Below are 17,404 nucleotides of genomic sequence, written 5' to 3'. Positions count from 1 at the left end.
GCACCTCGAATCCTGGGTTCAGTTTTGGGCCCTCACTCCAAGAGGGACACTGAGGTGCTGGAGCGTGTCCAGAGACGGGCAGCGGGGCTGGGGAAGGGTCTGGAGCACAGGTGTTATGATGAGCAACTGAGGGAACTGGGGTTGTTTAGTCTGGAGAGGAGGAGGCTGAGGGGGGGGCTTATTGCTCTCTACAACTACCTAAAAGGACATTGTAGTGAGGTGGGTGTCAGTCTCTTCTCCCAAGTAACAAGCTACAGGACAAGAGGAAACGGCCTCAATTTGTGTCAGGGGAGTTTTAGATTGGATGTTATGGAAAAAAAAAATCACTGAAAGGTTGGTGAAGCATTGTAACAGGCTACCCAGGGAAGTGGTGGAATCACCATCCCTGGAGATATCTTAAAAATGCGTAGATGGGGCGCTTGGTGACATGGTTTAGTCATGGACTTGGAATTCCTGGGTTTATGGTTGGACTTGATGATCTTAAAGGTCTTTTCCAACCTAAATGATTCTATGATTCTATGAATCTGTCATTCTATCATCTGAATTTTCTATATATTGCATACTGAGATTAAACTGCTTTTTAGGAATAGTGGATTAACCCTTGCCTGTGAGTGAGTACATAAAATGCAAGCACATTACTCCTGAGCTCAGTGCCAAAACTAATCACAGAATCTGGTCAAAGTATTTAATTCAAGATATACCATAGCATTATACCTACAGCAGATAGGCTTCACATTCTTAAAAAGTCTATTCAGATTCAGACCAGCTTTTCAGGTGCTCTTACAGTGCCTTCCGTTTTTCCTCTACATGCAGGAGAGAACTACCACTTTGGACAGCTAATCTGTAGAAACTACTGTGAATAAGACATCTCTGGTTTTCCTGAGGCATGACAGATGCCATCAAAAGGTGTCATAACCATGACTGGCTCTGCAACTTTTGCATTACTAACATATATACCTGCTATGACTCTTCTGTCTCTTTGGCACTACATCCGATCTGCAACCTATTTTCTGCTACAGTTATTCCAATACAAATTTTGGTTTTATTGCTATTGTTACTTCTTTAATTTCTTGTTCTGTTCAATGCAGTATGGTTATGAAATACATATTCAGAATAGGCATCCCCCAAGCTGAAACTATAATGCTTTGGCTAACTATCCCTTATTTCCTGGAAATACTGCCAGTAGGTAGAAGCTCTATAAAGTTAAAATACAATTCTACAATGTGGAATACTCCATAAAACACATCTATATCTATAAGATAAAGCAGAAAGGAAGAGTTTACTCCAGACTGTTTTCACACATTATTTCATTACAAATTGTGAAATCTTTTTAAATAGAATATCATGAATGTGAAATATGGAAATAAGCAGGGATGGAATTGTTGTTTTCTATTAAACTATAGTTTTTTGGGATGCAAAAAGACAACACAATTCCTTCAATTAATTTCCTGTACCTGAAAGTACTAACACAGAGTGACTGAATTTATATGCCAGAGAAGCTATTTATTTACTGAAAATCTCTGCAAATTCTGTTAAAAATAATCTATGCTTTTAGTCTTTCAAAATCATTCATCATTAAGTATTCTACAACCAAGTACAGTTTTGCTATTACTGCCATGCCATATTTGGGATAACCGTCATTATGTCCACAGTCAGATCTAGGAGAAAGCCAGAAATAATATATTTCTTGCCTTCTAATAGTATTTGACCACTTACAGATCATAATTCACAGACAAGGTGGCTTTCCTAGTACAAATCATTCCCTGGAGAACTGGACGATAAAAAGTGCTATTTTACATTATCCTTTTTTTGCCACCATATCCTGATTATAGCATCGATACCCAACAAACAGTATCTTGCACGATGCTGGGAAAAAAAATGCCTTTTTTCCTTTCAGTTATTCCCCCCTCTTTGTTCTGTGTAGTTTTTACAGTGTTATTGCTTTTATAGAATATTTTTGATGTACTAAATGGGTTTTCTGCCCCTAATCCCAAAACATCTAAATGGTGCTTTATTGGAAACCAAACTAACTGCACTCTGGTGGCAAACATTCATATCAATTTCTAAACTCAATGAAAGAGGAACAAAGTTAAGGGTCAGTGTAAGAATGCTCAGTTATTTGATAATATTTCAAAGCAGTAACTTTTTTGTAGAAGTACAGATGTAGACAGCATAATCAAGCATATTTGATATGAGCTGTGGCTATTAATTATATCTTGATGATTTAAATATTTGAGTTCTACAGTTACACTATATTTATTGCAAAGGGACATCTGAATGGTAGCGAAGTATTTTCAAAAGGTGCTCAGTGTCATCATTCAGCAAATGAGACTTTCAGTGCATGTGCTGAGACAACGTACTGATTGCACTGCTTGGAGCAAGAAGTTAATCAGACATAGTATAATTTTTTTCCCCAAACTTACACCAACATTCACTAAACATTAAAAAAGGAATTGATGAGAATTTAGCATAGCAATACAAGAAGTAAAAGCAGTTAAGTGAAACAGCTAATTTAATCACATTAATAGGAATAAACAAATATTATTCAACAGAGGTATATATGATTGGAAATTACATAAAGACAGGAGAAGAGGGTGACAGAAGTCCTTAAACAAAACCTGTAACTATGGTTTTATAAATAATCCCTTGGTCTTTTTAATAATTATCTATTATATTTAGGCTATATTTGTGGAATTTTTGTATTATGCCTTCCTTCATTTTTAGTTCTTTCTGTAATAGATTTAATTCAGCCTGGGCCCAAATGGTTAAACTAAGAACAAAGAAACCTCACTGGAACAGTAAATTGACCTTGCTTTCCTTACAGTCCTGAGAAAACCCTAGCCACCAAGTACAGAATAATTTTCTCCTTTAGTACAAACCTCAATACACTATAGACTTCATCTGAATGAAAAAAATCCTACCTATTTAGATATTTCTGCTAAATGAAACTATTTCAACATGAATGATGGTAATATACACACTGAGTCCTAATGTTTTTTACCTTGAAGAGGTTCAAATGCTGCGAAGAAACAAAATAGTGTTTTGGCAATTTAGCAATTCTTAGCTTATCAGACAACCTGTGATAACTGTCCATAAGTTATGGACAAGGTAACATAACTTTAATTAAGCTGTTTTAATGGAATGTTTGGCTTTTTTCCAGTGAAGCACTAAATCTAAAAAAAAAATATCTAAAAAATACCTAAAAAACCCTGCAGGTCTAATAATTCCATTTCACACTCAGCTACAGCTAGAAGAGTCTTTACTAAAAATTACTAAAACCAGTGACAGTGCCGATTAATGTGAACATAGAGAATGCTGAGTGACAGGTAAAAATTTGGATCCAGCAGCTGGTGCTATCAATAGAAATTATAGCCATAAGAAAGAAAAATCCATAAAAAGCACACATGTGACTCACTAGACAGTCTCCCTCAAACCATATATTAAAAAGCCAACAAATATGATGTTAGATAATGGAAGGATTAACCCAACTATGAACAGAAGAAAATATTCTAACAAATGCCTACATGAAGGAAAAATGGCCATACAGCATTACTTGACTCCTTGTTTTCTAAGCTTTAAAAGAAAATTCCTAAATGCATGCTTCAGGTACATTCAAAGAACAAATACATATTTAGCAAACCCCCTCTAATGTCTTGCAGAATAAAATGGTAAACAGTACAAACATAAACACTTCAAACTTCTCTGAGCTTTGCTGTTGAATACCACTTCTAAGTAGATGAACTAGTGCCATATTTTAATGTCTTACCCTATTGATGTGCAGTCTTTATGATTTCAGTTTATCTGAAATCTATAATTTTAACTTCTGAAAATTATTTCTAAGTACAACCAGGAATGTAACATAGGTGATGTGGTATAAAATCACCAGACGTGTTTTCCAGTAGTGGAACTTTTCATCCAAGAAACATGTATAAGTTCAATTTGGCAAAGTTAAATGGCAGTCATTTTGTAGAAATTAACTTTTCTTTGTGCGTTGTTGGCTGTGAATGGAGACCATTATTTTTCATTGCCTAGATAGTGATGCAATTTTCAAAGCTAAACGAGCATTGAAAGCATTCATTCTATGCTTCTGCAATGAACAATCTGAGATACCTAATGGCAAAACGAGACATTCCCTTTAATCTTTATGAACATATTGTACCCTCTTGAGGTAAAAATGAGAAAGGAGGGGATAAGCTTGCTTTATTCTTGATAAATGTTCCCTCAGAAACAGGAAAATCTTGTACGTGCAGATGTAGCAGCCTGCCTGACTGCCAGTCCCTGAAGATCCAATCATCCTGATGACTGTCCCTCAGTTTCTTCCCCTTGGGCAGACCACTCTGTTTTCATTCCTCTGCTTTATTGGAGATGAGATTTTGGTGCCAATATAGGAAAGAAAAATGTTTCACCAAAGGGCACAATTTATACCCATATGAATGGATTTCTAAGTATTTGCTTTTCAGATCAGCTCACATTCTAGCTATGCTACAACAGGACCGGAGACATGATTTTCTGGAGAAATTACTATACTAATATGCTATTTTCCCATAGATGTACTGGAAATCTACCTTCTTTTATGATACTCCATGGAAGACAGTATGAGGCCATAAGATTTTAATAGCAATGTATTACAAAAAATGACATGTAACTAACACCGCTAACTATTAGCTAATGTAATTGGCACTAAAAATGGAAGACCTTAGAAGGTAGACAAAAGAATTCCACAAAATAATAATCTTTAAAGGACAGCATAAGCTTTGAACTACAGATTATAGGAAAAGTCATTCATGTAATGAGAGAAAACATCTTTCCTATAAGACCATTTCCCAAACTATATTGTTAAAAATCCGCAGTAGAATGATCCTCTGATTTGTATCACAAACCTTATCAAAGACTCTCTATCTCAGCCTTGAGCCAGAGCAGCAAATAGGGTCCTAAAACTCACAGTTGAAGTCAAGGGAAAGCAAACCAAAACCCAAGAAATGGGTTCAGAAATCACAAAGCACAAAAGATAATTCATAGCTTTCAGACCCTGTTCTTGATTTCAGCAAACCCAGTACTTGGATCCTTTGAGATACTTTAAACTATCTTGCTGACACCGTTAGCTCTGTTACCATAATACAATCTCATCTGAACAGAACTGCAGAGACGTACATAGTATCTTTGGTCTGCATACTGAAGTCCAACTCTCCATATAAAAAAAAAATATAAAAATTACACAGGCACAACAATTATATCTGTATGTTTACACGGCTTTGAAGTTTGATCTCAGAAATATCTTATAGCTCCAGTGCCAAAATAATTATTTACCATAAAAATACTATTCTCTGATATTAATAACCCACTATCACCTTCATGAAACTATCTTTAAAAATGAAAAATGCTTATTCAGTTTGTTAGCTCAATTGTTACGTTAATTTCAGGCTATGTGGTTTGAAAGAGGCAGATCTGTACTGCTATTTGGAATGAAAACCTAGGGTCACCACTGAGGAAATCATGTAGTTTTTCAACACAGCAGGCTGATTTGTCTAATATTCTGGGTAAAAGTTTTTTGACCCCTTTTCTGGTTTTTGTTTGTTTGTGGGATTTTTTTGTTGGTGTTTTGGTTTGTTTAAGTTTTGGTTTTGGTGTTCTGTTTGAGTGTTTGCGCTTTTTTATATTATTTATTCCCCCCTCCCTTGAAAACCCCAAAAATGAAAACAAACTTTGGCAGCTGGTATGTTACATCCTTAGCTTGGTATAAACTATGCTACCTCCACATTCATAACAGAGCTGTGTTTTGGGTAATAGACCTATCTCTGACACACTGCAAGTAACATGCAGAGTTAATAGCTGTCTCAAGTCTTTGTACGTAATATTGCCTGTTGACTCCAGAGTCTCAGACAGGAAATCAGTCTGCTTCCACTGCCTTTTGCTCATTTTTACTAGCTGAAATTCCTTGGGTTTACTCCTATTTATATTTTGTGGGGGTTTACTTTAATTCTATTTAATTTTCCTGCTTTTGTTTTCAGTAGTGAGTAACACAACCCTGTAGAATTCATTAAAACTGAGGGTGAACTTTGGTATTTACAATACTTAGCCACACCAGCTCTAGCTGACCAGCCCTAGCTGATGTACCACCAGATGCTGGCTGGGCATTCATGCTGACTGCCTTACAGGGATACAAAATCCCAGAATGAGTCACCTGCTCGTGCAGAATTGCATCTTGTTATCAGACTGTAACACTCTGGTGGTGCCTCCCCTGTTTGACAGGAGGACTGTATTGTCTGGCATATCTTGACACTATACTTCACTGAATATGATTGTTGCCTCTTGGGCACTACCTTACTATGAAATGATAATACTCCCTGTGTGTGCATTTACCCCATTAACTCAAAGCTGTCTCCAGAGACTCTTAATTTCTATCCCCTTAAGCCTCATTCTACTTAGAAATTGTTGGAAGTCACCTTAAGATGCAGCTGTCCAAGGCAAAGAAGTAAACAAACTCAGATAATTCATTTCTCAGGGCAACACTTAAGTGCACCTGCCTAAAAATGGCCTGTCATAAACTGGATGATTCCTTTAGAAAACATCAGCTTTTAATTGTTCATGTAGGAAGGGGCCTATAAACAGAATGATTCAGAAAAGAGTTTACAGAGGTAGAAATTTAGAAATTATGTAAGAATCTAAGACACATATACTTAAATGCTGTTAAAAGCTATTTCCACAAATGGGCTGCAGGCACTGCTTTCTGTTTCAGTTGGAGGCATTTATTTTTTTTTTTTAATTAGACTGAAGCCTGGGTATCTGTACATTTTATAGCTTCCATTTCTTTAGAACCCTTTACTCTACTGTATCCTACTTAATATAAGGTAGTGAAGGGAAACACTTTAGATTATTCCATTTTCCCGTAGAACTGTTTAAAAATACTGAACGGTTAATTTATTTAACTTTTCCTTTAACAATAATTAATAAATTGCATACACAAAACTAACTATTGAATTATGACTATTACTTAGAATATAGCCATAGAATTAAGTTAGATTTTTATCTATATTTATGAAGATTGTTTGCTAAAGATTCATACAGCCATTCCCCTGATATTAGTAATTTTTTAATCTTAAGTAACTGAGAGCCATATTTCCTTTGGATCCCTGAGCATGCAGTTTAGAAAAGAGAGGAAGAAATCTGCTCTTTTATGCACTGTTCACAGCTAAGTTTTCAGGGAATGTGAATCATTTAATAAGCTTATTTGATATTGAGAAAGAAATATGAGCTCTTGATCATGTACAGGCACTAAATCAGACACTGTGATGAGCTACACCTTCAAAATATATGTGCAGTTTTACTCCTTTAATCAGTGGAGAAAGCTTGAGCGTTCTGAAAGCCAACATACTGATCTGATCAAGAAATTGCTGAGGCTGCTGTGAAGGAAATAATATAAATATATATATAGGTGAAGCAGAAGTATATAAGGGTATAAAAAAATTCCAATTCACCTCTCTGTAGTTTTCCTATTCTTTTGTCTATTTTTCTCTGTTCCTTCTGGTAGCTTTTACCGACCAGACGATTGTTACATACGGTTTGAGCAAATGAAGGATATAGAAACAGGAGAGTGGAGTGACACTGGCTGTGTATGAATCTTGGGAGTTGAAGGAGTTTTTGAGGAGTGAAGAAAGAAGTGTGACAGATGCCCACTTTCACATTAACAAAGCATCTGCTCAGCAGGCAGGGTAAAGGTTTGGGGCAGGAAAGACTGATGAGCTACATCTGAAGAAGTGCAATATTAGACAATGAAAATGGGCAAAAGTATATATAGCAAAATTACATATTAATATAAAAGAAAAAATTGTTAGCTGAATATTGCTGACCTTGGTGTATATTTTATTAGTTATTCAAAAGCTAGGTAGAAATCTGAAGAGAATATAAGTGCTCTATGAATTAAAGGGGACTTGGTTTTTCTATCTATTAGGAATGCATTTCATTGCAAAACATGCATTGACTTATTTTTTTTCCTTGAGAAAATTTGTTCTTGACAAAATCAACCATAATTATATTAATCATTACAAAGGTATTGTACATCACATGATATAAGCACATCAACAATGATATACCACGAGGAATGATTCCTGATCATCTGCTTAAAAATAACAAGTGGAATCCACACAGTGGTTCCTTAAAAGTGAAAGCTGTACCCTTAAATTTTTCTTTGTGAAAACACGGGGCATTCTGGAATAACTTGATGGAAACAGGAGAGAAATCTGTATGGCTGTTTTGGGTCATTCTATGGAATTTCCATTTTCATTTGTCTGACAGATATGACTTTCTTTCTATTGGGAGAACATGTTGAAATTTTACCAGCTGAATTTTTATTCACCACAATTATCCACTTTAAAATTCACAATACTGTGCTTTAGCACTACACAGCCTCAGAACAAGCAGTAATTTCAGTACAAACTAATTCTGAGTATATGTGAATGCTGTTATTAAAATAGTTTTTTCCAAACTGAAAATTTCAGACATGTTCTTTACACTTTTTGATGAGTTATTATCAATGCTGTGGCTTTTTTTCTGTATCTTTAATATATTAGAAAAAAGACCCTTTCAAACATTAAAACAAATTCAGTCCCTTGGTATACTTTAAGCTAGTATGATATTTATGATATATAAGAGAGAATCTTGAGTGCTGCATTTAAGATACACATCACTAACTCTGACAAAAAACAATCAAACAATAAGCAGACTAGACAGATGCTATTAGGGTATGTAAACAAGTCATATAATGTGGAGAGGCTTCGTGAGATTATGAACAGGATCTACAGTTTAGAAGGCCTAAAAATCTTACTTGGGAAATGGTGAATGAACCCACAGTAACAGACAGAAATCCAGCTTGCTCATTTTCTAGTTCTAGCTCAGGTGTACCATTGCTAGTGTCTTACAGCTAGAGTAGGTACGTCTTCTGAAAGCTCCTTTGGTCACTAAAATTCCTACATACCTCTAGTTAGGACTGGAAAATTTTAAGATACACTCCACAAGCCTACAGGATTATTTAACCTTTTGGTGCAAATTTCATGGATATGAACGTGGAATGGAAGATTGAAGGGGGAACAAGAAAGTATGCAAAAACATAAAACAATGGACACTTTTAAAATAATTTTCTCCCCTGTGGCATCCTAGACTGTCTGTGAAGGCAGAAATTAGACTTTGCTCTCTGCCAATATTTATACAGCTTATCTAAGCAGATCAGTGTGAAGTCTTAAATTCTATGTTAATTACTATACTGGGTCAGATTACTCATCAGAGTACCAGTGTTGTAGTAGCCATTTTTAAGTAGAGAGATAACAGATAGAAGCTGATTTATGCATGGAAGCATGGCTTGGACCTCTTCATTTTTTTATATAATATTCATCACAGCTAGCTGCATTCACCACATAGATATCTACTTGTTTTAATTTTAATCCTCTTAAAACCTTGGCCTCTTGTTTATTCAGAATTAAAAGTGCTAATGTATAGTTTAGTTAAGAATCTTCACTTTTCCTGTGAGCAAGATTTAACAGAAATGTCAGCCTAGTTTCTCTTTTCATTCACTTTTCAGTTGCGTACGTCTAGTCCCTTTTTAACAATTTGTTGTCAAATATCTATTCTAATAATTCCAATTCTCAATGGTTTTTTTGGTTGTTTGTTTTTGTTTGGTTTTTTGTTTGTTTGTTTGTTTGTTTGTTTTGCTTTTATCATGCAGCTCTGAACCTCTGTGTGTCTACAGGTTTTATTTACTCACAGTTTAGCACTCCTCTTTGTTTTAGATGACATGAATCATTCAAACCTAAGCTAGTGACTGGGCTGTTTTTATAGCCAGTGGAAGAACTTCCAGAAGGCAACCTATGCCCTTACTTTAGATGTCTGAGGTGGTATGAATTGCGCTCCTGGGCAGTAGTTTGTCTTGACCATAAAAGAAGCTTTGGGTGGCTTTGACAAACTGTGTGATGCTTAGAGGAAGTAAAATGAATCCCAACCATGTAATCTCAACTGAAAAGAGCATTGGAAATGATTGTTACTGAAAATTAAAAGAAAATTCTGTATTTTCTTTAGACTGCTCTTTTTGCACACTAATCCTGTTGTTCTTTTCTAAGCTTTGCTGAAAAATGACCATGGGATTTTACTAAATTATTATAGACCCCTACATTATGTATGGTTTGAACTACTCCCTCTTACATGCTTTGTCACACTGAATTTAATTTGTCAGTGGATACCCTCTTCTTTTCATTTTGCTATAACCCCTGGAGACCTTCAGTTTTTCATGTCTTTGACTAGACTAAATAACTTTGTGTTATCTGCATATTTTAAAACATTACTGGTCACTTGAACAACAGTATTCATAAATTAACATTATTAACAATTAATCATTAACAAAAAGTGGCTTTTATCGTGCTGAAAATTCTGTTTATTTTCTGCCAGTTCCAAATAACATCCATGAAAACACACTGCAATTCAAACAATTTGATGTTCTCATTGATATCTTTTAAAAGCTTGATTTTTGGCAAGAAAGACTTCTTTAAGCATTTTTTTTCACAGCTGCTCTTAAGGAAATTTATTTGATAAGAGGGAAAATTTTCCTTTAAAGAGAATTTTAATCTGCCATTAAAATATGTATCTCCTGATACTGCTCTCTATTTCCAGTTCCACATTGCACCTATACCTTTAAAGACAGTTATGCTTATGGTACTCCAGTCTTCCAGTCTAGCAATTTTTTTTTAATTAAAGGATGAATATTTCTTGATAGCAGTTCAGCCACCTTTTAGTACATTTCTTCAGAACTGTTAATGGCTTACTGCGATAGACTCCCAAATCAGCCAAAGCTCTGAGGTAGATCTGTGTAGACCTTCAGCTCTCCTCAAAAGTTCAAAAGGCTGTGAAAAGCCAAGATCAATTCTTTGATCAAAATCAGGAACTCATCTTTTAAAACAGAGAAAAGTGAAAGCAAGTAGTTAACACAGAATGGTTATATGGTTTAAAAGCTTTTCTCCCACTGCATGTTTTATCCTTGCAGGTGGGTCTCTGCTTTCAGCTAGTTCAGGGACTCCGAGTGGTAGTAAAAGCTCCTGTTTTTTCACACTATCCTTTTCCTGTGCCTGCTCAGCTGGTCCTAAGGAGGAGGAGGAAGAAGAAGAGAAGAAGCAGGATGAGGAAGGAGGCTTCCACCTCCTATCAGAAGCTCTTATTTTAGCTAATCATTTCTTAAAGGAATATAATATAAAACTGAGAGCACACACATGAAACAAATACCATCTGTCCCAGCCATGCATGATGAAAGCAAATTATTACTTTTACATTGGTCAAGTTTTTCATAGCATATTCCCTACCCTTGAGAGAAGAGCTAAAAGGAGATGGGCCTTGCTTTAATAGAAATGCATTTGATTTGACTGAGCTGCCTAAACAAACACCAAAACACAGATACTGGATCTGGATTTGGAACCAGTCTCTGATGTTTTGTTCAGAAGCAATAAAGAATTTGAGTTAAACGCCACCGCACTGAAAAGTTTTATGGTTGTATGGCAACTGTCCTTATGGACCTTCTTAGCTACTTTCAAATGTATAATAATGTGGCTTGGTATAGCCCACCATATAGTTAAGGTAACTTTAATTGCTTCCCATGTGTCATGAGCTGAGAATGTGCAATGGACAGTCATAGCAGTGTGGCTGTTGTGTAGTAACTTGTTAAATCACAATTACTTGCTTCTGTGTCTTGAAAGAATGAGAAAATAAAATTCCATCTGCGAAGGATCTCAGGAGATTAGCATAACTGTCAAACACAATTAGATGTTCAAATTGTATATGGACCACTATAGTGCCATTCAATTAGAAATGAGCTTGTAAACTGAAATTTGTAGAAGGAAAGCAAGCACTCTGCAATACTGTGAAATTTGCTACAGAAAAGGGTTTTTTTTCTGACAAGAAGCTGCAGTTCATCTTTAGTACTGAATCCTTTTTCTCATATATCTGAAAACAGGTGATTCTAAAATGAAAATACATCAAAAGGCATTTCAAGTATCTGAAGATGCTGAGGGAATATTTTATAGTTAAAAACCTATGGAATAACTATTGGATAGTTGTGCTTAAAGATGAATATATAAAAGTTGGACCTCCTTTCTGCATATATCTGCCTCCTGCATGGAATTCATTTCATGACTTAAATGACAAGATTATTATTACCACTTATAAACAGGCCCTTACACATTTTGAAACTCTTTTTGGAACAGTAGAATTAATGCTAAGACAAGACAACAATAACTGTATAGTTAATTCCTCTCACTTGAGATCAACATAAATGTTCCCTAAATTCCAAGTACATCAACCCTCTGAGGATAACTCACCAAAACAGAATTGTTGCAGAACCTTCCTTGTTTGTGAAAATAAGAAATTAGTCCTTGCTGATTACAACCTCAAGTCCCCATTTCACCATGTCACCTGAGCTCAAATATTCTGGTCAATAAGTGACCCTGTACTTTTTTGATGGTTGACCAAGAAAAGAGAGGACAAACTCATGCCAGTATGTCAAGGCACAGAGCTAGGTAGTCAGAATAAATACATTTTACTTTTCTCATTTTGTTTCTATTCCTTTGACGGTTATACTGTTAAGAACAGACCTACTCCCGAGCACATAAAAATATCTTCCATGTGGGAAGAGAAAGATAATCAAAAGAAAGTCTGTTAAGATTATGCAGTTATCTAGGCTAGCCAGTGCACAGCACGTTTTCTGATTCAATTGGAAAGTTGTTGCTGTTTCCCATTTGAAGACATGAATATGTAAACACACAGATTATTTGAACGCATCTTCTTAAAACATTTTGCAGTGGGGTTTTTTTGCACGTTTTTAGAGGACAAACAGATCAGAATGCAGTACAACATGCCAAGCAGCACAGGCTCTGCTCTTTAAATAAATTCATCTTTTTATTTTGTCATAAAAATGTCAAGGAACAAGCATTTTAAGAAAGATACTTTTCTTTATAAATTTTTGCAGGGTCTAGCATAATGAAGGACTGACAACTGGAAGAAGCTTTAAGTGGTACTACAGTGCAAACAGTAAACAACAGAAATAATAAATCACTGGTTAAAAGCCAAAGTTCCCCATACTGCCTACTGAAATGTTTAAAAAAATCTTAAGACTGCCAGTGTTCTTTTTGGTGATTTTTTTGACATATCTCCAATACAAGGCTGTGCCTTACAGGGGCTAGTGTTCACAGTCCTGTCAATCTGGATATGAACTGGACAACAATAATAAATATTTATTATTGCACAGCAAGTTACATTTTCAATAGGGACATTGCAATAATTTCCCTGCTTTATTCTCCCTCTAATTTATAAATGGCCATATCTTCTAAGGAGTTCTAATGACTTGCTGAAGAACTGACTGACATATAGATGCAGGAAGACGCTAACTGAAGATCTGAAAGAATGTATTGACAACAGAAGTTTTGCTATCAGACAAACATATATTTTGAATTTGTTCATTACATACAACTACCTAATACTTTCCTGGCATTATAAAAGTTTCGCTATAGAAAGTAAATTGATACTTTCTATATCAGGAAGGAAGATACTAAGCAAAGACTAAATACTTAGAAAAGAGCTTTTCAAACTCCTGTTTTTGGTTGAATTGTTAATAAAATGATGGGGTATTGCAGAAGCATTTACCAGGAAGTGGAATTCAATTGCTAAGCATCTTCATATTTGATGTTTGTTATTATTCGATTATATTGCCTGGCAACTCTCCAGTGCTGAAAACAAAGTTTGAAAAATAAATCTGAATAAAATTTTGAAGCTGTCACACATAGCAAAAACTAATGTAAGAATCCATAGGCTTAAATTATTTGGCAACTAATAGATTTTTTTTTTTAATTACTGCTTATCTGTCTATGCTGATTATTATCACATCATAGCATGTGCAAAGACTGTTCTTTGGGAGAACAGAATATTAAAAGAGACACTGTCAACAAATTTAACATTTCTCAAGCTACTAAGGATATATTAATTTCTTAATTAGCATGATTTTCTAAATTACCATTTGAAAAAACTTATATCATGGAAATGCTATAATATATACCTACAGTTCATAGTATTCTGGTAAGTATTTTCTGAATTTTATTTAGAGTCTGAAACTGCATTTAGATCTTAAGATATGATTATAAAGAAGTCCCACGTGTAAGGCATACCAAGTGTGTTAAACCAGAGAGGAGATAATCAAGCAACAGAGACAATCTGGAGGAGGAGGAGCAGCCCAATCTGGATCTTGATAGAAGCAGCAACTCTATAGTATATACTTGCAATTTCTGATTTTCAATAGGTCATAAATTTGATAGAAGAAATTCCTATTTCTTACCTACATTTCCAGTCATTAGGTATGAATTCTGAAAGTCCATCATTCCCATTCCAACAATGTGTATAAAATCTTCAATCACCTGCATTAACTCCACTGAGCCCGGATAGATCTAACAAAGGAAGGTCAGACATGCCATTAACTATAATATCAAAATCTACTATGATCCCAAAACCATAAAAAAATTGTTACATTCAACAAATAATGATGCATCATTAAAAAAAAAAAAAGAAAAATAAGGATCAAAACGGTTATTAAAAAGCTTTAAAACTTTGCTTGTATCATATACATTAAAAATAATTTTTAGTTTTCATGGCCTGTTATGAACAGGACAATTTTCAGTAATAGAGTACTTTGCAATAGAAAAAGAATAGATGACCTGTTAAGGTGTTTTTTAGTTTGTATCAGTGAGATCTCCAAATTTCACTTTATGAGCAACATTCAATTCATTCTTTCCACTACCGGGTCTAAAGACTCTAAAACATGTCTATAGAGACTATAAATTCCAGCTTGCTGTGCTCCATCTTCATCATGCTTTATCTGTCTAGATCCATAGCTTCTCAGCTCAGGACAGAGAATTTCACAATGTGCTTTGTCTTCTACATGGATCTTTTTTATAAAAGGTAGGGCAGCAATACCATTTTTATGAAGATTTTGTTGTGACATTTATGATCTTAAAAGGTTGCAAACACTGCTTCAGGTGAAGGAGACAACTTCCATTTTACTAATGATGAGTTACTGAGGTACTAAGTCTGGGTTTTGCATCCATCTCATTCATAACACACATACTCACAGATTATGTACTAATAAATTTCAGTGAAAATATTTTTTCACCCTAGTTCTTGCACATAAAATTTTATAGTAATAGCTTCAGCAGAACTGTCGAACAGTCAGTGTTATAGAGGTACTCTTCATTTTTATAAATCTGAAGTACTGATTAATCAATAGGATGCAAACAGATGGTGATGAAGAACATGCAGAATAGCTCCTGTGTTTTGAAACACCAGTATAAACTTGTGTGTTGTGGACTTGGTTTCCTGCGTGCAGTGCTTTACATCAGCTCTTAACAAAAGGCAAGTATTAAAGTGAGCGCAGTTTATCTGAATGCTGTATAACCTGTAATTAATGGTATAAACTGCTGGAATTTAGTCTAGAAAAAAGATGTGCTGAGGCATTACAGCTGTATACTTGATAGAAAGTCAGAAACTTGCTGACAGTGAGTAAGATTCTCTTTCCAGCAAAGAATCCAGAAAACAGGCTAACAGATCTATATTAACAGTTGCTGCAGAGTTCAAGAAAACCATGACAGCTGGCAAAAAATGTTGGTTAGGCTGCCCCTTGGTTTGCAATGTTTCATTACAAAAAAAATCGTCAGCTGAGGGGCTGAACTGGAAACAGTCACCTTTTACTTTTTTTTTAATGAGTCAGTAGTGTTTGCACAAGATTGTATTTGCAGCACATAATGACTTGCACACATTCTTTTCAAGTTTGATTCCTACCTTGATTTTGACATAAAAACTAAAAAAGTATTTGCACAGGATGCAGTAATTTCAAATAATATTTTTTCTGTTTTAAAATCCAATTATATTTAAACATAACTTTTCAGTCTTTTTATCCAAAATATGATAGAAAGGAGTATTTTGTATAGGAAAGTGCTTTTTTTATTTTCAATAGTGAAAGAAAAGAACCTTTGGAGTTCAGTTCACCCCTCCTAGCCAGTATGAAGAATGACTTGCTTCAATAGTTTCTTGGAGAATGGTCATGTAACTGCCTAAGAGCAGTAACATGACCAGCGGTATGGTCTCTTCAGGTGTCATAACTCAGTAGTCAAAGATTTAGTGAATTCCCTAGCTTTGTCACCAGGCAGCTATTGCCCCGCTACTCCTGCATTCAGCTCATCTTGGTGCTTGCTTGTGTTCCTGCCTGCCCACCAGTGCTGTACTCAGGTCTGCAAGACAATGCATTACCAGGTAGAAAGAAGGAGCTACAGAAGAGCAGAAATAACTTGTCTCCTCTCCCTTTTTCAACACCACTTCTTTTACCAGCAGCAATGAGGGTACTATATATTTGTTGTTCCCTCTTTCACATCTACGTTTTCATCATTTCCTCTTAGGCGTTGTCATCCCCTGATCTTCATAGGACAGATGGTGAACACGGCATGGGTAAGGTAGAAGGTAGAAGGCAGGGTGGAGGTAGAAGAAGACAAGGCTGATAACATAAGGAGTGGTATCCTGTCAGTTCATTAGTTGGGCTAAAATAGTTGTTTAATATTGGTTCAAATAATGTTGGTGCTGTTTATAGAAACTGCCCACATGCATGTGATTTTGCTGCTGCCATCCACCACCACTAAGGGAAATGACATTGTCTATTTTTGTAGCTGGCTGTTACACAGAGCAACAGAAAAACAGTGAAAGAAAAATATGATTCCTGGCTAAATTACAATGGGTCAGCTGCAGCAAGTTATGTCTACTGCAAGGTTTGTATTGGTAGTGAAAAGTTCTAATCTTCCCTTTCTTAGTCTTAAAGATGAGCTTACAAAAATGAAGTTAAATAGCTTCGATGACCTTTAAACACCTGGTGATTTATTAAGAACTACATTAAAAGTAAACAAATTTCAAGTATCTATATAACACAGCGGCAATGACCATACAAGAGCAGACCAAAGATCTATGTAAGCTGTCTTCTTGCCTTTGATAGCGGCAAATAGCAGATGTTGAAGGAAGAGTATAAAGGGGCATGCACACAGTGATACTTCTTTTGGAATTTTTGCCCAGCCTTTAGCACTTTTTTTGCCAAAGGACTTCCCTAAGCAAAAATGGGGTCTTTCATTTAACAGTCCGGTATTGACTTTTCTTTCATTAATTTGTCTATTTACTTTTTTGACTTGTGTACATTCAGCAGCAAGAAATTCTGCAACCTGACCTTCTGTAGAGGAAGTATCTCCTTGTATCCATTCTGAATCTGCCACTATATGAGGTCCTTTAGTTATTTTACAAGAATAGATAGTGAATAGATTCATCATTCCTGCATGACACTCTCCAATCCACTCCTGAT

The 17,404-nt window shown here is 35.4% G+C and overlaps 1 protein-coding gene across 5 annotated transcripts in view; it reads right to left on the bottom strand.

Moving 5' to 3' along the window:
- The window catches only part of ADGRB3 (adhesion G protein-coupled receptor B3), a 466,094-nt gene that overhangs the window by 213,341 nt on the left and 235,349 nt on the right, over positions 1-17,404 (bottom strand). For all 5 annotated transcript variants that reach the window (XM_055811100.1, XM_055811097.1, XM_055811098.1 and 2 more), the window contains one exon: positions 14,354-14,462. In XM_055811100.1, the coding sequence (XP_055667075.1) occupies positions 14,354-14,462 (109 nt within the window). The remainder of the gene's footprint in view (positions 1-14,353; positions 14,463-17,404) is intronic.

Source organism: Falco peregrinus, chromosome 7 (genome assembly GCF_023634155.1).
Source record: "Falco peregrinus isolate bFalPer1 chromosome 7, bFalPer1.pri, whole genome shotgun sequence".
Lineage (NCBI taxonomy): Eukaryota > Metazoa > Chordata > Aves > Falconiformes > Falconidae > Falco > Falco peregrinus.
Note: the sequence above shows the minus strand (reverse complement) of the source record. Positions and strands in the feature narration are given on the sequence as shown.